This window comes from Apus apus, chromosome 4 (genome assembly GCF_020740795.1).
Source record: "Apus apus isolate bApuApu2 chromosome 4, bApuApu2.pri.cur, whole genome shotgun sequence".
Classification (NCBI taxonomy): domain Eukaryota; kingdom Metazoa; phylum Chordata; class Aves; order Apodiformes; family Apodidae; genus Apus; species Apus apus.
In genome coordinates, this window is record NC_067285.1 from 34575939 (window position 1) to 34594913 (window position 18975).

The following is an 18975-nucleotide window of genomic DNA, read 5'->3' on the forward strand; positions in this document are numbered from 1 at the left end:
TCTACAACTGGCTCCATTACCCTAATTGTTTCATACTGACCTTGAGGATGTTTCGGCTGTTAAACGACTCCCGTTCCTTTGAAGATGATTTACCAGCCATGGGATTGTTTCTCTCTTCAGCTGTGAGGAGAAAAGCCACCACCAGAATGAGCTTCAGATGGGAGAACTGTGTGTGCTGTACTTCAGCCCCCCCCCCCCCCACTCTCTCCCTCCCCAAAGTCAGCTGCCAGCTAATAAACCATCTTTGCCCAGTTCTTAGCACAAAAAAACCCCTCAAACCAAACAACCCACTTCCACTTGGATTTTAATGAGAATACACAGGAACTGGTGCCTCTGTGGGGATCCCCCATGTTACCTGGAGGAAAGACCCTAATTCATAGCCAGTGCTGGGACAATCCTTGGTGAAACACATCTGCTTCTCCCTGGCTGACTAGAATTGCACATCATGCCAGGGTGTGAGTCAGGGCCTGGAGCAGCACCAAGCACCAGGCAGACACATGGCACGGGAGCACAATGCCAGGAGGGATCCGACAGCACCTGCACCAACCTCTGCTGCCTGCTCCAGGAAGCACATCCATGTGGTGGGTATCCTTCTTTGGGGTGGGCACACAGCCACACACACACACAGCCACTAGGAACAGCAACCTAGGCCTGCAGCAACTGCCAAATGCCTGCATCTTAGATCCATTTCCCCAGAGCATGTCTGGGTTTTTATCTAATCCCCTAAGTACATGATCTGCTCTTTCCACAGGACCTCTGCCTCCCTCAGCGAAGATATTCAATATTTCTTTTTCATCTCCAGCATTAAGTAGCAAGCCCCACTCACATCTGGCATGCTATTCAAATCCTGTATTGAATAGAAAGTGACTGCCAGGGCTGCCTGTGGAACGTTCTCACTGCTGTGTCTGAGAAGCCTCACATGCCTCCTGGGAAGATCAACTCCTCGTGCCAGGCTCAGCTGCCCACTGCCTCCCCTAGCCCACAGCCACGTTGGCACTTGGGCCTCACATGTTTTCACCAGCTTTCAGGGCTGTCTCATACTGCCGCTCCCTACAGATGCTGCTGCTTTGTACAGTAATGTGGTAAGAAGGATGCTCCAGACTGCCAGAGAAGACAATCACTTGGCAGAGCAGGCTCAGCAATAGCTCCTCTTCAGCCTCTTGGCCCACTGAGTCCCTTTTAGTGAGAGTGACACTGGAACTGTGCTCCTAAACCAACAGGCAATCCTTAACTTGACCAAAGAGTTCTCATCTTGTTTCAAGGTCAGGACAGCACACTGAGGTGTTCCTGAATTCCAGTGTCATGTTGGGGACATAGAGAGCCCCACGACCTCCCATGGAAGGCACTCCCCTCTGGCCCACATCCTGTGAGTGCCACTGGGTGACAGTGCTTGTGAGGCCATCACAAAGAGGCTCAGGAAAGAGCTCAAAGCATGCCTGCCTTGTCCAGCTCTGCTGCTTGCTTCTTCATTTTCTTCTGGGTTTTAGGCAGTGACAACCTCCCACAACCTTGGAGGTACTTTGGAGATGAAGAAAAAAATCCCAACGTGGAAAAAAAGAAACACAAAAGCCACCAAAAGCACTTCCCATTCAGAGACAGTCCTTGAAATGCATTTATCAGTCAGGATGAGGGACACATACCACTTGGATCTTTCCTGAAGAGAGTGTTCATGACAGTAGCATGCAGTTTCACCCTGTCCCATTCTTTCAGCATCAGGCCAGAGGCCACAAACCTTTCCACCAGTTGATCAGCAATCACCTGCAATCTGGGAAGTCAAAAAGAGAGAGAACAGAGCAGTGGAAGCTGAGGAGAAACCCTACGTTGTCAGCTCTTCGTGTTCCAGCATGTGTGAAATGAAGTCTCTGCACAAAGGCAGGGAAAGGGAGCTGGTCTCTGGTGGAAAGAGAACAGAACCATCAGGACTCAGCTTTAAGGCAAAACAAAAAAAGTTCTGGCTGTCTGGCAAAGCCTCCTCAGTGATGGCTTCTGCTGAGAATATTCCACCGAGAAGAGCAGATTTAGCATGGCAGTGACAGATGTTATTGGGACTTGAAGGATGCATCTTTCTACTGCCAGGAAACACACTGTGCCTCTCCTCCCAAGTGCTCAAATCCACAGACCTCCAGGGAGGCTGAGGCTCCCTGACTCTGGGAGGACCTGCCTGCTCAGGGACTGTGACCTGGACACTGCACCAGGAGTGAAGCTCCAACCCTCTCTGTCCCAAAGAAGCAACTGGGCTTAATTTCTGGGAGAGCCCAGACCATGGTGACAGATGGCACAGACTCAGACAGCACATCCTGGTGGGTGCTCCAGCTTCAGAGCTACTGAGGAAGCAGAATCACAGGACTCATTGTCACCTTCGTGTCTGTCCTTGGTCAGGGATGGAATGGGCTGTGGCTGCCAGGATCTGTGGGCAGACCTGTCCTAGGATGGGCAGCAGGAGCAGGTGATCCAAGCAGTGTGCTCACATATCCCTACATCTGAAGAGCTGAAGGGACTTCCAGGCTGCTGCTGTCCCCCCCCCCCCACAACGTTTCTGCAGTGCCTGAGCCTTACCAAAAAGCAGCAAGGACGTGCTGGATCAAGAGCTTCCCACCCCTGAGAACAAAGCAAGAGGGTTTCACCCTGTGCAGAAGGAATCTGGCTTCTCTCAGGGCATCCAAGGGATCAGAGCTGCTCCACCAGGTCCCACCACTCGGGTGTCTCAGCTGCAGCAGGAGAGGCAGAGCATGGGCTCTCTGAGGCTGAACCCCAGAGCTGTCATGCTCCACGTGCCAGCTCCTGCTCCACCACCAGCTCTGTCCTGTCCCTCACGGGCCGCCAGCCCCTCTGTGATGATTCTGAGACTCTCCAAACTACCAATTGTCATGGTTTTCTACCACTTTCTGGCTTTCCATCAGTGATTTTTTTAAATCAGCAAAGACAAAGATTAAATGAATATCATTACAGGCAATACTAAAACAAATTAACAGAGAATAGCTCAAGTGAAAATGGTGCTTTATTACGTTATAAAGTTAATCAAGGAAATAAAACAAATTAGAATGAATTATAATGGGAATTATTTGCCATGTGGGAGGCATCAGAGCATGATCCCTCTCCCAGTCTGAGCCATTCTATGTGCAGAAGGGCTTGCCAACCTCTAATTCTGTCTGCAGTTATGCAAGCTAAGTCAGGGTAAATCAAATCTCCTGCTTTATAGCTTAAGCTGATCAAGATCAGCCAGAGATCAGGAAGGAACTCCACCCCTCAGCCCTGCCAGGAACTACACAAAGCTAGCAAGATGTCCTGCATGGGACAGGAAGGCACACACCTCTCTTCAAGGTGGAGAGCAGCAGTCTGACCCACCACGTGGCTGCCACTTTCTGGTCCTGGCCTTGCAGCTGAGAAACTCTGCTTTCCCTGAGCAAAGCATGGCAGGTTCCAGCAGGCAAGAGGTGCAGGAGCTGCTGAGCAATGATCTGTCTGACAGACCAGAAAATAAAGCTGAGTTTTCCAGAGGGATGTCCATTTGTCCCCTTTATAAGCACTGTCTGTCCCAACATTTTGTCTGCTGGACTCTCAAAGGGGGCAGAAGCAGCTTTCACTGCTCCCCATCAACACAAAAAATACCTTCTTGCCCCTTTGCAAAGCTAAATGCTTTTAGCTTCACTAACAGCTAAGGGAGAAGTGCCAGGTGAATTAACTTGCAGGTGAGGGCAGGACCAGGCCTGGGCCAAGGATAAAAACCTGGCCCTCCCTATGCAAAAAGCTAAAAAGCTGTTGCAGCAGGGAAGTCAGGCAGCCCCCCAGGAGCCATGCAAAGTGTCACCTCTTGTGTTTGGCCACAATCTCAGATAACAGATCTTTGTGAAGGCCAGAGGAGACACCAGCCCTTTCTTGGAGGGATGGGTGGGGTTTTTCAGTTTCAAGGCAAGGTGGGTTTGAGGACCTCACTTCCCTGCCCTGCCAGTAGCAGCTCTGCCAGCCCTACTGCACATTTTCTGCTAGCACCATGGCTAAAGAGGGTTCCCAGCTGGCACCTGAAGCACTCCAGAGTGCTAGCACCAACAATCCAAGCTGCCTCACTGTAGGGCCTGCTTGTGCTCTAGAGGATTCCTCTACCAGCTCACAGAGTTATTTTCAGATGCAGGCAGGTTGGCAAGCACTGCACCCCAGAGATGATCCAGAGCTCAGTGACTCAGGAGAAGAGGACTCTCAGAGCTGACATTTTGGATGCTTTCTGCAGCACACCAACCAAAGGGCATTTGGGTCACCCAGACTCTGCCCCTGTCTCCTCCTCCTGAGTGCTCCTGCCTCGTTTCTCCCTGCACTTCTGCTTCCTGGCTGATCTCTAGCTTGTCCTGGCTCTCCACCCACCCCATTTGTTTCATCTCACCTCTTCCAAGGCAGGACTGACTTCAAAGTAGAAAAGCTGAGAAGAGGAAAAGACTGCAAGTCCTACTGCCTCCCAGCAACCCTCACACTTCATTTTCCCACCCATATTCTTATCCCACTTCCGATCTCCTACTTCAACACAGCCTCCAAAGTGTGGGTTTGAGCAGCCCTCCCTCCTCCTCGTTTCCTCAGCCCTCAGGAAAAGGAGGTGCCAGAACATGTCCTTTCCTCCCTGAGCCAGTCCCTGCTCACAGCCTCCCTCCTCCATGGCTCCACGCTCCCTTGCCACCTTCTGCTGTCCTCCAGCAGGGGGAACAGACCCAAAAGAGCAGCACTGCCAGAAAAGGGGAAAGCTTAGGAGAGAAGGCTAAAGCCCTTTTGGCTACTCCCCATCTCCCTTCTGCACCCACCTCACCACAGAGAACAACAGCTCTTCTGTTTCCCCAGTCTTCTGGGAGGCACTGAGAGAGAAGATGGTGCTTCCCCTGGTGGCATACTTCCCAAAATGAGATGGAGGAAGGTTGCAGAGACACTGCCACATCCTGGGCAGCTCCATTCCATCAGCCACAGTGGCAAGCAGCACAAACACATGCACTGACACCAACCAGGCTTTGAGATGTCACTTCAGCTGCTCAGAAGACACATTCCACACCCAGGGCCCATCCCAGTCCCCTCACAGACACAGAAACCAACTCCATGACAGAGCCATGCTTGTCTGAGAACCTTCTGGTGTAGCTGGGTTTTAAGAATAATTAAGTGCCAGGCTGTCTAGATTAATCTGGATTGCAGGTTGGGAACTAGACAGCAGAGGCCAAGTTATCCTGCCTTCTAAGTCATCTCAGGAGTATCTCCTTGGCCATCTTATCACTGCATGAGCCACAACATCATTATTCAACCTGACAGACTGCTACAGGGACAAATGACATCTTTCAGCCACCCCAACCAGTGACTGATTTAAAGAGGAAACACATCACTGCTTTATCTGGTTCAGGAAGCAAGAACAACTTCATTTTCCTGACTGCTGCCCCAAGGCCCTGCTACCAGTACCCACCAGCACCAAAATGCCAGAGGGCTTCTCTAGCACAGCATGACTACAGGAATGAGAGAAAGGAGCATGGGGAACTCACCTGTCTGAGCCATCCTTCATGTGGACTTTGGCATAGAGCACATCAGTCATGGCAGGGTCATCATTCATGTACTCCACTCCTGCCAGCTCCACAGTCAGGGGCTTCCCTCCAGCTATTTGGCTACAACACAAGAAACCCCTTCTGTTAAAAAAGCAAGACACCCCACCTGCTTTTGAAATACAACGTGTGACACCCTTCATGCACACCCTAAATGCTTGGGTTTACTAAAGGAATGATCTCAAACATGTTTTTTTTTGCTGTAACTAAGCACCACTTGGAGGTTAAGTGGGACTTAAATGTTCTACAGACCGCAGGGACAGTGAGCTCCACTGAGGAGTTCTTCTCTTCCCCAACTCTTTTGGTTGTTGGCAGGAAAAAAACCCAAACACCAAAAAGTCTCCCTGCTTTCTAAAGCTCAAAAGGCTACAGCTGCTGTTGTCTCATTGTCTCAGGAAACACTGTGAAAACATTTACATTCATACATTCCATATTTTAGACATACATTGAGTCAACTTGTCAAGTGTTCACAGACCATCTCAACAAGGAGATCTCCATTTACATGTCAAAAAAAAAAACCCATCAGCTCTCATTCCAGAGAAGCTCCCGCCTTCCCTGTGAAGAGAATGATCATGACACAAAGTCTCCAGCTCATTCATTTCACTGGGGAAAGCCCTGGATACAGAAGGCAGCTTGAAGTAGATCTCAACATCCACTCACAAATACTGGAAAGTAACCAGAGCTGTTTGAAAACCAGCCCCAGCTCCTCTGGCAGGAAGGCAAACCCCAAGATGTCTGCAGGATATCATCTGCACCCCCACACCTGCAAACCCCCCATGAAGTGGATCTGCTTCCAAACATGCTGCCCTCCTTGCCTTTAACCCCAGAACACCCCAGGGAGGCACAAGCTGCAGCCAAAGCTCCCTGTGAGTAACTACAGTTGTCTCACTTGACACCAAAGTCTCGTGGGAAGTACAGGGAGTGTCTTGGCCAGGAGAAGTCATAAACACAACAATGTGAGCACACGTGACGTTGCTCAAACCTTCTGTTCAGCTGCCCCAGAGACTGCCTTGGAGCTTCTCAGCAAAGCTTTCCAGGTGGAATAAAAAAAGCATCACTTCCCCTTCCTGTATGTTCATGGGGAGGAAAGCAGCACCAGTGCTCAGTTGTGCACGTCACACCCAGAGTGCTTGAGGCCACTTCTTCCAGAAAGGGTCAAAAAGGGCACATCCACCTTCACATGGCACTGCCTGCACCTAGGTAAGTAAACCTCCTCATGAAGGTTGATGTGGGTGGAGGGGAGCCTAAGTGCATTTTCAAAGTGTATTTCTTTAGGTGTGGGAAATAACCTAGAGGTTCCATTCAAGTGTTGCTTCCCCTTACACTAAAGGAAATGGAAAGCCAAGATTTTTCTCTGCCTCAGTTCAATCCACTCGTGAGGAAGCTGCCACTTCCCAAATGCTGCAGGCAGAGCCTTCCCCTGGAAACACACTTGCATTCCTCTTCAAGAGCTGAACAACTGGAGCTGTCAATTTTAAAGGCAGAGGTATGGATTTTGGGCATGCAGTTACTTCCCACAGATATCAGCTGGCAGAGCGTGGCTGATTCCTCATGCACTGAGGCAAGACATGAATAAATATAAACATAAATAAATCCAGGATCTGTGCTCTGTGTGCAAAGGCTTTGCAGAAAGAAAGAAGTGAACAGATCCCTCAGGCCACCTCCAGCTTCTAAGCCAGACAGAGATAAACTAATTACAGAGTCATTCAACCACATTTGCAGCTAAAGCCCTAACATCTGCAGCTCAGTGTTAACAGGCAGTGAGCAAGACCTGCTCCTGGAGCAGCACAGAGCATTTCAGACTGATCACTCACTTCCCAGCACACAGCTCCTGGCATCAAGGAATGCATGTCAAGGACACCTCAGCATCTGCTCTGAGGCAGGAGAGAAGCAGCAGGCAGCACGGGGAGGGGATGGAGCTCATCCCTCCCTCTGCAGCAGGCAGGGGACAACAGCAGGAATTGCTCACATCAAAATAACAGGGATGCCACGGGAGGGAAAGAAATGAGAGGAGGGAATGCTGAGGGTCTGAGCTGAGCTGGGAGGGGCTGCTAGACTCTTTGTGACTGATGGCTGATTTTTCTGCTGCTCCCATTTGAAACGTTTCAGCCTCTCCCTACATTTCCAGAGTGTTGACCTGCTTTTCTCTTTGTTGTCCCTTGTCAAAGACAGCTTGCTGTCTTTCCCCCACTCATGCCCTTGCTGATGACATCCCCCTCTTATCACTTACTCCACAAAGTCCTCTTTGCATTGCTGTAGGAGGTCACAGGCTTTCTGGATCTCTTGCTCATTCAGAAGTACCAGCGTCCCCAGAGTCAGGTGAAGCTTTGCAGGGTTCTGGAAGAGGCTGCTGCTGACCCCATCATCCTGCAAATCAATCAGTCTTATATACAGGTGTCTGATTCACACACACACCTCACTACCAGAGGTATAAATACTACAGAGAGCAGGTACCAAGCCACTGGCATCAAACCTTCTATCTCTGCATCACTGGTGGGGCTGGCAGTGACTCCAAGTTGAAAAAGGAGCAGCAACATTTCTCAGGTCTTGGGAGCAAGGGAGCTCAGCCTGCTGGGAGAGGCACAGCCCCCTGCTGCAGGGACATGTTCCCTGCCTGCCCTTCCCTCTGGAAGCTCCTTAGGACAGGCCCTAATTCAGGACCAGGCACAGCAGCACCCACTTGTACAGGCTTTTGAGAGGAGACTTGCACAGCTGGGGAAGCAGCAGCTGCCAGCAGCAACAAACCCAAGTCAGCACAGATTTAAAACTGGGGTTAAGTCGATTTTTTTTGTGCCATAAAGCTGGAATCAGCTGTAGTGACAAGCTCTAAATGGTCTCTAAATCCTGTCTAAACACAGGTTGCACTTCACAACACAAGCAAGGCTAATACCAACTCTGATAATTACATTTTTCTTGTTCCCAGGTGCCCTGTAGTTTGGCAAGATGAATTAAGTTTAAATTCCCTGTATAAGAAAAGTTACGTGTCGTTGCTGGGGAAGAACTGTTCCCAGGTGGGGCAGTGGTTAGAGTCAGCTTTAAGAAACATGCTCTTTTGTTCTGGGATACTTATAAAAATACCTCGAGGATGGTCACCACACCCATATTGAAACAATTATTTCCACTTAGTGGCCATTTCCCATCAGCTCAATTAAATAACCTCCACGTTTAACTCCAGAAGAAGCCAACAGCACTTGCCAGGCCACCAAAGCCCTTTCTCTGCCTGAAGGAAGTCCACCAAGCCAAGGACAGCTTGGAAGTTTCTAGCTGTGCCTTCCGAGTTTGAAATAAAACCTTTCAGGCAGTTAAATGCTGCAGTACCTCAGCCTGTCAAGAGTTTAATGCCCCACATCCCACTCAGCATTTTTCACCTTTAGTGACAACATCCATACTCTTCTTTACAGGGGTGCTCATGGGCTGGAGCAGCAACAAGCCAGCCTGCAACACGGGGGAATGGATTAGAACCTGGAAAGTGTAGATTCAGGTTGGACATTAGGAAGAAATTCTTCCCTGTGAGGGTGGGGAGACCCTGGCCCAGGCTGCCCAGGGAAGCTGTGGCTGCCCCATCCCTGGCAGTGTTCAAGGGCAGGTTGGATGGGGCTTGGAGCAGCCTGGGCTGGTGGGAGGTGTCCCTGCCCATGCAGGGGGGTTGGAACTAGATGATCTTTAAGGTCCCTTCCAACCCAAACCATTCCATGATCCTATGATTCTATGAACACAGGTGCTTGCTCTGGTAGCCATAGAAGAGAGAGAACACACACACCTTCCACTGCTGCTAATTCACTGCTGACTGAAGCCCCAAATGGTGCCATGCTGCAAACCTCAGCACTGTGCAGCAGCCTGAAACAAGCATGGACTAATTAGCCAGGCCCATCAGAAGCAGAGGGAAGAGGGACACCTCCACCTCCCCTCTCTGCTGTATAAGCCTTTTGGCTCCCTTTAATTCATACTGCTGTTAACAGGACATGATTTCCCTCCATCAGCCTTTTTTCTCCAGTGGTTTCTGTAGCCAGAGGATGTGTAGCCCATCTCAAAGCAGTAGCTTGGGTGACAGAAGCTGGGAGAAAGTTGGATTTCTCCTTGCTAGGGACAGCCAGCCCATGTCATCCCCACAGATGTAGGGTAACGAGAAGGTAGTGAGTGGGTCAGAAAGCAAAAGCCTTACCCTCCTTTTCTGCCCTGGCAGAATTTGTACTGTTCAACATCCAACTTGCCCCCAAAACAGCATGTTCCCCTGAGCTTTTCACCACCTGAGTGGGCTGATAGCTGACAAAGTGATGGCACGTCACCTCCACAAGCCACGCCACCACTGCTGGGGAGATCAGCAGGGAAGAGCAGTACACGAGGAGCAGGCCAAGACCTAGATCATCTTCCTGGTTTACTCCCTAGTTTTCAGACAGCTCCTACAAACCCTGCTTACAGCCCTACTCTTTTGCAGGCCAGCAGATCCCACTTCTCCCACGCATACAGCAGATGCTACGTCAGAGGTACCTCTCCCTGGAACAGGAAGCCCTTCCTGGCTGCCTGCTGCTGGCAGGGATGCAAAAAAGCTGGGACCCACTTATTCTAGTCCCAGATGAAGATCTGCTACCAGCAACCACTGTGTCACCTCACAGGAAGCTGCCCTGTCCAGTGCTATGAGCCCTCTGCAACCCAAGCAGCCCAGCCAGGCGGCAGCAACACAGAGCCTAGAGACAGGTGTTCCTAACTGCTGCTAAGGGAAATTCCCATCCTCATCCAGGAAGAAGAAGCCCCAGAGGTGTGACCTTGTGTCAAGGCTGTGATTTTGGGGCTTTATGGGAATCTTCCCAATACCTAATGAAGCCCCTGAAGGTAAGCTACAAGCACAAATGCAGGAGTGAGATTCAGGCTGGGAGATGGGCCGAGGGATCCACCAGGATCTAAGCCCTGCTCTCCAAGTGTCTCTGGGTGACAAGCTCCCCTGCCACCAGTCTCCTCCCCCCTTGTAGCACAAGGCTCAGGGGCTTGGGGCAGGGGGTGGCTGCCAGCCCTGAGGAGAGCAGGGCAGGGCAGGGGCAGTGTCACAGCAGGGAGTCTCTGAGTTCTGCAGGGGAATCTGAAAGCTGCCTTCTGCAGGAACCCACTGCCAGATACCAACAGATTCCAGCACCTCTCTAAAGATTCACTGTTCAAACTTGGGTTTCTCTAAGGATGGACAGAGAGGCAGGAAGAATATCCCCTTTACCCACCCTCTGTAGGTGATGACTGTCCATTTTAGCCCACACCTCTCCCTGACACTGCCTTGTCATGATCAAAAATACAACTCGTTTCCACTCAGCCTTAACATTCATTTTTCTCCTTCTCCTTTGTCCTCTACCTTTGCCCTCCTCCTTTAGAAGGAACATGGAAAGTTTTTAACCTGGAGCCTTCACCTCTTTCTGCAAAAGCCCCAGCACGTTGTTCCTCCAGGTCTCAGTCTGTGGGAAACCACAGACCACAACACACTTCAGGTCTTCTCCACGACAAGGCAAAGGATCAAACTCCTTTGCTCTTCCTCCCTCGCTGCATCTTCTCTCCTGTCTTAAAAGCTTCCAACATTTGCAGACAGTTTGATGATCTTTTCCTTTTCCTGACCAGCAGGATAATGCATACCAGCTATAGGCCCTCTCCCACCCTGATCCACAAACAAAGGAGCTAGCCAGAAAAACAGCATTTTCTCAGAACTCACTGAAGAGCTGCTGGCTGAAAAAAACCCTCCTGTTTTCTGTCCCTTCCACTCCCAGATAGAACAGCTCATTAGCAATGTCTGATCTTTACAGGTTGCCCATCTACTCCAGCAATTACACTTCCTCTCCATGCTACATCTGCAGCCTGTTCAGACTGCAAATATGCTGCACTTGCACAGCTCTGAAAGACCCAGCTGTGATTCTCCACCACAGTATCACTGCAAAGTCTCTTCCCTCTTCCACCTGCAAACGTTTTGGTCCTCCTCACTCTGACACCTACAGGAACGTGTGAGAATTCCAAGGTCATGCAGTTACCTGGACCTCCCACTGCACCACATCAGGAATGAGCTCGGCCAGGAGAGCCACTTCCCCGGGTTGATGTTAAATTAGCCTCCCAGGAGCCTCCCCTCTGCCCTGCTGCACTGCCCTGCCCACACCATAGCTTGAATGACACCCCAAGTGTTCCATATTTCAGCACCAGGTTCACCTTAGAAAAGGTCTTCAAGACTCACAAAAGTTAGAGAGCACCAACATCACCCTGGGGCTATCAAATATCAACGAATGGTTGTCATGGCAACTGCTTCAGTGAGAGAGTCCCTCACAAGTGCTCAGTGGCCAGAAGAAATCCTCACACACCACCACACATATACACACACACCTGCTCCTCTCCCTCCCTTCCTGTTTCTCCTGAGCTTCAAAGACCAGAGTTTGACCTAATCCTGCCTGTTTCACACCAACAAATTGCCCTGGGAAGGGAAGCTCGTGGCTCCTGTGGCTGAAACCAACTCCAGCTTCCTCAAGGATCCTGAGCAATCCTGTTGCTTTGGACCAACCTATAAGCTCTCCCACTGCCCTGCAAGATTTTCCTGACGGCTGTGTTTTCTAGCAGACCCTGCTGTGAGATCAAGTGGTATTAGAGTGGCATTATGGGCTGGCAGTGCTGGAGAGACACAGGGGGCTGCAACACACTCCTTGTACCAACAGGCACTGCTATATCCAGAAGTCCTTTTGCTGGTGCCAGGAGAAGGAAGGGCAGGAAAACAAAGCACCAGGTATTCCCAGCTACCATAGGCAACGCCCCCCCAGAGAACCTGCCACTGACCCCATGCCACATTTCAAACTAAAAATGGCAACTCTGCAGCTGATGTGAGCACCACCAGGAACCTGCCAGGCCCAGCACAGGGCACTGAGAAGTGCTGATATGACCCCACAGCTCCCAAGGCTGGGGCACCTGGTGCCCAGGCAGCGTGGAGAGCAGGAACTGCAGCCCCAGACCTTCTGCCTCCACCCACAGAGATGTGTCCTGCTGTAGGGCAGCTCCAGCTGTCACTGTTTTGGGAGGTTCCCAAAAGCATCTTGATGACTTGGCAGCAGCAAAAGGTGTGCTATGTCCTGAGTGCCACACTTTCCTGGAGATAGTGCTAGGGAGGAGATTCTCCCCCTCTGCTCTGCTCTCAGGAGACCCCCACCTGGAGCACTGTGTCCAGTTCTGGAGCCCACACCACAGGAAGGACACTGAGCTGTTGGGAGTTAGTCCACAGGAGGCCACAAAGATGATCTGAGGGACTGGAGCAGCTCTGCTCTGGAGACAGGATGAGAGAGTTGGGGTGTTCAGCCCCTTCAGGAGAAGGGAAGGCTCCAGGGAGACCTTAGAGCACCTTCCAGTGCCTGAAGGGGCTCCAGGAAAGCTGGGGAGGGGCTTGGGACAAGGGCAGGGAGGGATGGTATAAGGGGGAACCATTTCAAACTGAAAAAGGGGAGATTTGGATTAGACATCAGGAAGATATTCTTTCTGTGAGGGTGGTGAGACCCTGGCCCAGGTTGCCCAGAGAAGCCGTGGATGCCTCAACATCCACTCAACACCAGTGTTGAAGGGCAGGTTGGATGGGGCTTGGAGCAACCTGGTCTAGTGGGAGGTGTCCCACGCAGGGGGTTGGGACTAGATTACCTTTATGCTCCCTTCCAACCCAAACCAGTCTGGGATTCTGTGATACTGGTATTAGGGGGATTCATGCCTGGGGGCTGGTTCTGAGCACAGTTCAAGTCCAAGGTTACAGAAAGCCAGAAGTAACTGTGAGGCTGAAACCTGTTCCCACCTGCAGGATTCCCTAAACATGAAGCAGAGCCTGACAGGACTCAGCACGCTCCAGACAGAGAACAAAAGCTGGCAGGAGAGACAGAAGGTCAGGCAAGAGGAGGAAAAATGAAGATGTCCAGCCTGGTCAGAGTTTCAGCACCCCTCTGCTCAGGCCTAGGTTTCTGCAGCTTTCTAGGAGAAGCACACAAAGGTTTGCACATGTTCCCAGCTCCTTCTGAATGTGGCTGACAACACTGGGGAAGATCCCAAGATATATTTATGAAAATGCTTCTCAGTGGATGTCAGACCTCCTGGCCTACCCAGGGATGCAAACTGATACTTAGGGGTGAGCAAGGGACAAACAATGGGACAGAGACAGACCAAGAGGGCTCTGGAGAGCAGCTCAGGTCACCAGCAGAGGTTGGGCCAAAGGAGGGCTGCAGAGATGCAACCAGAAGAGCAGGCAGGAAAAGTGAGTCCTCTACAAGAAGAGCAAGTCCTGTGTGAGGCCAGAGTGTTGCAGGAATGAAACCACAGGAGGCAGCAGGGACAGCAGCAACGGCTGCAAGGGTGAATGAAAAGAGGCCACATCATGTGACACTGGCAGGATCGGCCTGGAACTGTTGCTGTGTCCCCACACAAGGACTGGAACTAGACACCAACAGAGGGAGCCAGGCCACCACTGACACCAGCCCGAGGTCCTCTGGCCAGCCAACACTTTCTCAGGCTAATGCTCCCACCCCCCTGGCTTCAGGGCTTTCCTTTAATAAAGGAGCTGGCTAACAGGGATAGCTGGTGGAGGCAGTGATACCCTCCCAGCCCCACCGTGCACATGGCATTGCACTGGTTGCAATGAATCCAAGAAATCCCTGGATTTCTTGGCCCCTTTCAGCTGTATTTAACAGCAGGTGGCAACCTGAGGGATAGAAAAGTCCTAAGATGTGGCTGAAATAGGCAGCTGGGTGGAGAAGAGGGACTTAAATCAGAACTGTCAGGAAAGACTGAAAAGCCAGCACAGTCCTGCTCCTAGAGACAACTGACAGGCAAGTGACCAGCAACACTCCAGCAAGAAGTCCCATCTGCCCAGATATCCAATAATTCACACCCTCAGCATGAAGATGTAGGGAACCAAACTTCTTCAGCTGTGCTATCTGCCAGATTGTATTTTCCCCTTTGAAAGGCCCAAGCAGAAGTGACAGACATGAGAGTAATAGCATCAGCCCACAAAACCCTGCTGAGTGGAGACAATCTAACCTGCAGTGGCCACGGAGAGGAACTCTTCTTCCTTCTCTAGAGATGTCCTCCCAGAGGACATGGCAAGTTAATCATAACACCATTCCCTCTCCTCAGCCTGGCCCCGTGTGCTGACAGGCCACTGCTGCCAAACTAGAAGCACACTAAAATAAACCTGGGAACACACAGCTTTCACTTCATTCTGCTCCTCATTTCCCTGCTGCTCCCAGTGTCAGGGCTGAGGGCAGGCAGGAGGGACAGTCAGCACAGAGTCTGATGGGGACCAAGGGGAGCAATGAGATCTGCACATTCAACCAGGTCACTTCTCACTCAGCTCCAGTCATGACACCCACCTCCCCTCAGTGTCCAAAAGTGAAACAGAAGCTGCAGCAAACCTGTGGATTCCTACTTGGTTTCACAGTTATGTGCACATCATATAACATGTAGAAAGGTCCACTACATGATTTAGTGGCTTTCCTGTTAAAAGTAGGAACAAAAAAAACCCCAACACTCTTTTGAACTTCAGATCTCCCAACCCCTGACATTCTGTCACTCTGTCATCTCCTCCCACCTACCAAAATCTCCAAGGAGAACAAAATATTCAACTCACTATTTACTAAGCAAGCTGTTCCAGCTTCCAGAAGATTTCACCACAGCACTCAACAAACTTGACAGCAGATCCACCAACTTAAATAAAAGGCCTGTTAAAACTACACCCCCAAGACACAGAGTAAGGCCTTCAAGGCAAAGACCAAAAAGCTCTCTCGACAAATGAACGACTCTCTGCTGGAGGGCCTTCCACTTGACTTCCACTCTCCCGTGGATCCTTACCTTTGAGCATTTCTCCAACACTTCCTCCTTGAACTGCAGGAACTTCTCCTGGATGGCAGGCTGGTTGAGAGGGAAGGACAGGAAGTGTGTGAAGGGCTGCTTCTTACGGAAGCTGTCCAGGAGAACGTCGATGCGCGTCCGGGCGGAGGCGACGCCGCTGCGGTGCTGCCCGGTGATCACTGCAAGGAAACCAAGCAGAACCTGTCTGCTGGCTGTCAAGCTGCTGCCCCTGCATCCTGGTTTGAGCCAGGATGAAGCCAGTTTTCCTTTTGCTGGTTCTTTTTTTCCTTCAGTCAGCTCTCTTTTAACTAGCAGCAAGTGTTCCAGCTCGCGGACGGATAACACGGGAATGTTTATGTTACTGCTGGGACTCCAAGGTCACATCTTTGCTCTGCCAGCTCAGACACGACCAGGAGATCTATGACCCCACCATAGGAGGCTGAATGAGACAGACAGCAAAACTGGCCAGAGATATTCCATTCCATATATCTACGTAAGCTCAGAGATGACAGAAGATAACTTCCTTCCTGCTTCTGCTTCCCTTCTCTCCTGTCCATGCCCGGCGAGGACTTTGTCCATCCATCACTGTTGACCCCCAGACATCCCTGGCCCTCATCACTCTCTCCAGCAGCTCCAGGATGTTTCAGGACTGTTCCCAGCTCAGGAGATGCTGTAGGAGTTGCTGGGGGTGGAGGGAGGCAATAGGGGTTCTGCATATTCCCTGAACACATTTGTATATAATTGTACGTGTTTTCTTTTATCATTAGCGTTTCGTTAGAGCTGCCCAGTTTAGTTTTCAATCCAGAGTCTCTCTCCTCATTCTCTCTCTCCTTCCCTACCTGGGTGGGAGGGGGAAGGGACAGAGAGCATTGTTGTGCCTGGTTTAATTGCCCATCCTGATTAAAACTGTGACACCGTGCTAAGCAGGAGAGGAACAGAAGGGACGGTGACTTTCTGTTTACCCGTGCACTCTAAAATAGCAATACTGGAGGATATGGTGAGGGTAAGAACAGCTCAGCCAGGAAGGGCTCAGGAAAACCTGCTCAACACCCCCTCTCTGCTGTCAGCCCCGGGCTCACTGATGAAGAAGCTACAGGGAATTCAAACCCCCAACATTGCACAGAGAGATCCCACCAGCCTCCCTGCTCGACGCCCGACGCGGCCGCGCTTTGCTCGGCATAGCCAGGGTGATGCCATCAAAGTGTCCCTCTGCTCTCCACTCAGCCAGCTCTGAGTGCCTACAAAGCAGTAACTAAGAGCCTATCACTTCAGATTTCTGGAGCATTATTATTTCAAGTTGGCATAAAGGCAGTCAGGGTGAAAAAAGAGAAAAATCTCTCCCAGATCATGCTGGCCTCTCTCATTTGTGCGTGCACTTCAAGGCACCAAACAGAGAACACTTGAGCTTGAAAAGAAAGGACTGCAAGGAGCAAAAAAAATCCTCCTGGCATCCTCTTCATGACATGTTTTTCAACATCTCTCAACCTGCTTGGATAGTCCTTCAGGGTTCTCAGAAAGGAGACAAGCCCCACTTCTTGAGAAGTGCTGCCACGTTCCTGTGCAGCACCACGGGGTTGGATCCTCCCCCTGCCCCCAAGTCACTCCCTCCTCACAGCTCTGTCACAAATGTCACTCTACACCCTGCCACTTCTCACCCTGCCCTCTGGAAGTCCACTCAGGCAGGAACCCCGGGTGGGCCAGCCCTTTTGGAGCAACACCTCTTTCCTTTTCATGTCCCTGGACACGACGAGAAGGAACAGATGGTCCAGGAAAGCCTGCCCTGCCAGGATCAGGTGGCAACAGCAACGTCATCAAAACTCTTCTCAAATTAAAGCACATGATGAAGTTAATTTCATACAACACAACAAGTCTTCTTCTGGGTGGATATGAGGGTTTTCTCACTGATGGAAATGGGATTATTTAAAAAAATGACCCAAACATTCTGTGATTCTCAAGGCAGTTGTTGAAGGAACAGAAGGAACTTCAGAGAGACTGTTCGTAGGTTTAAAATACTTTTTCCCCCCCAAAAAAAAAACCCTTTCACTGCTTTATAAGGATTTACAGACAGGAAAAATAAACTGAGGAGAAAAGTGATTTTCCAAAGGCCAGAAAGTGAGTCAGTGCTGTGTCAGAAGCAGGAATGAAAGGAAGAATGTCTCCCCTTCCCCACTCCAGTTGTGCCTGTGCACCAGCTGATGAGAGAACACCCATGTTGTGCAGGGTAAACTCACCAATCTCTCCCTCCACTCCAGGCTTGGGAATGCTGATGGAGGTTCGGGTCTCTGCTTCCAGCCTCTTCTTGGTTTCCCCTTTCTTCCCAATGATGTACCTGGAGTCAGAAAAGTGCAAGAGAGTCACACAGGGCCCACCTCCACTGTGTCCAGCCAGCAGATGAGCCATGCCACACATGGGCCGGGCTCAGAGCTGGCTCTGGACTTGGCATCTCTGTGCTAGAGAGATGCAGAGCAGGACCCAAGCCAGGCACAGAGGCTTCTCCCAGGACTCTGTGACCAGGAGCACAGTAGGATGTTGATCCATGGCTCACAGCTGGCTTAAGCTAAAAGAAGTCAGTCAGTCCCTGAGAGCTCCAACACAGCTTCTTTGGCAGCTGGGTTACCCCTTTTCCCATCACCCCAGCTGATGAAGAACTAAGGACTCTTCTTCAGCTTCTTGCTTTGGTCCAGGTAGTCATTTCCCAGCACCCAAACAAACAGCAGGCATTTCCCTCCTGACATTTCAGTAGGACTACTCAACCAGTAAAACCAGATCAAGCTTCAAACACCACAGGCTTCCCAGTAAACACCAGACCAGAGTCAATAGTTCCACAGTCAATAGTGTGCCTTCTCTCCAAGCTTTCACTGACTCTCCCTGCCAGGCTGCTCACCCCAGTTCTTCCCCTTCTTCTCCCACCCTCCCTGCTGCTTTTATGTTCAAGGGAAGAGATGTTCAAAAGCTCTCCTGGCAGCAAGAAAGCACCACCTGCTGTCACTGCCACGGGAGTCAAGCGTGGCACAACTGCACTAAAAAGGCACTGCCAGCTTTCCTAACATCCCCAAAATGGCACCATTCCAGATACCTGGCACTTCACCCGACCTCAAACATATACCCTCTGTGCTCAACCACTTCCCAGCTGCAACTCAAACACACCAGGAACACACAGGCTCACTTGTACAACGGGCTGGGAACCTCCACTCTGCACTGGAAGCCTCTCTCAGTCTCTTCCACCCCAAAGGCATCGCAGGGCTCGTCGGCGCAGTCAACGGGGCCTAGGAGGGGAAAAACAAACCTCTCTGGAGCTTGGAAGCTTTTCATGTAGGACAGGAGTCTCACAGACACCTTCCCTCAAGGTTAAACACAAGGAGAAATGGGCTCCTTTCTGTGAATCTGACTGCTTTTTATTTCACCTTCCTACCAGCTCCGGAAAGCATCATTCCTGCTTTTGAACCTGCACAGGGAAGGGGCAGGAATAGCCCAGGGTTTCCCCCAGCTGGAAGTGGTGCAGTGGGAATGGTCTCTCCTCCTAGCAGGGTGGAATCCACCAGCCCCTTCAGAGACCTCAGGAGGAATTTAAGAGTCTCAGATGAACACAAAT

At 50.8% G+C, this 18975-nt stretch overlaps 1 protein-coding gene across 4 annotated transcripts in view; it reads right to left on the reverse strand.

Moving 5' to 3' along the window:
* The window catches only part of ASCC1 (activating signal cointegrator 1 complex subunit 1), a 37867-nt gene that overhangs the window by 16241 nt on the left and 2651 nt on the right, over positions 1-18975 (reverse strand). For all 4 annotated transcript variants that reach the window (XM_051618081.1, XM_051618080.1, XM_051618078.1 and 1 more), the window contains exons 3-9: positions 18550-18649; positions 17615-17712; positions 15384-15562; positions 7789-7925; positions 5502-5621; positions 1641-1765; positions 41-120 (exon numbers count right to left, since the gene is read on the reverse strand). In XM_051618081.1, the coding sequence (XP_051474041.1) occupies positions 41-120; positions 1641-1765; positions 5502-5621; positions 7789-7925; positions 15384-15562; positions 17615-17712; positions 18550-18649 (839 nt within the window). The remainder of the gene's footprint in view (positions 1-40; positions 121-1640; positions 1766-5501; positions 5622-7788; positions 7926-15383; positions 15563-17614; positions 17713-18549; positions 18650-18975) is intronic.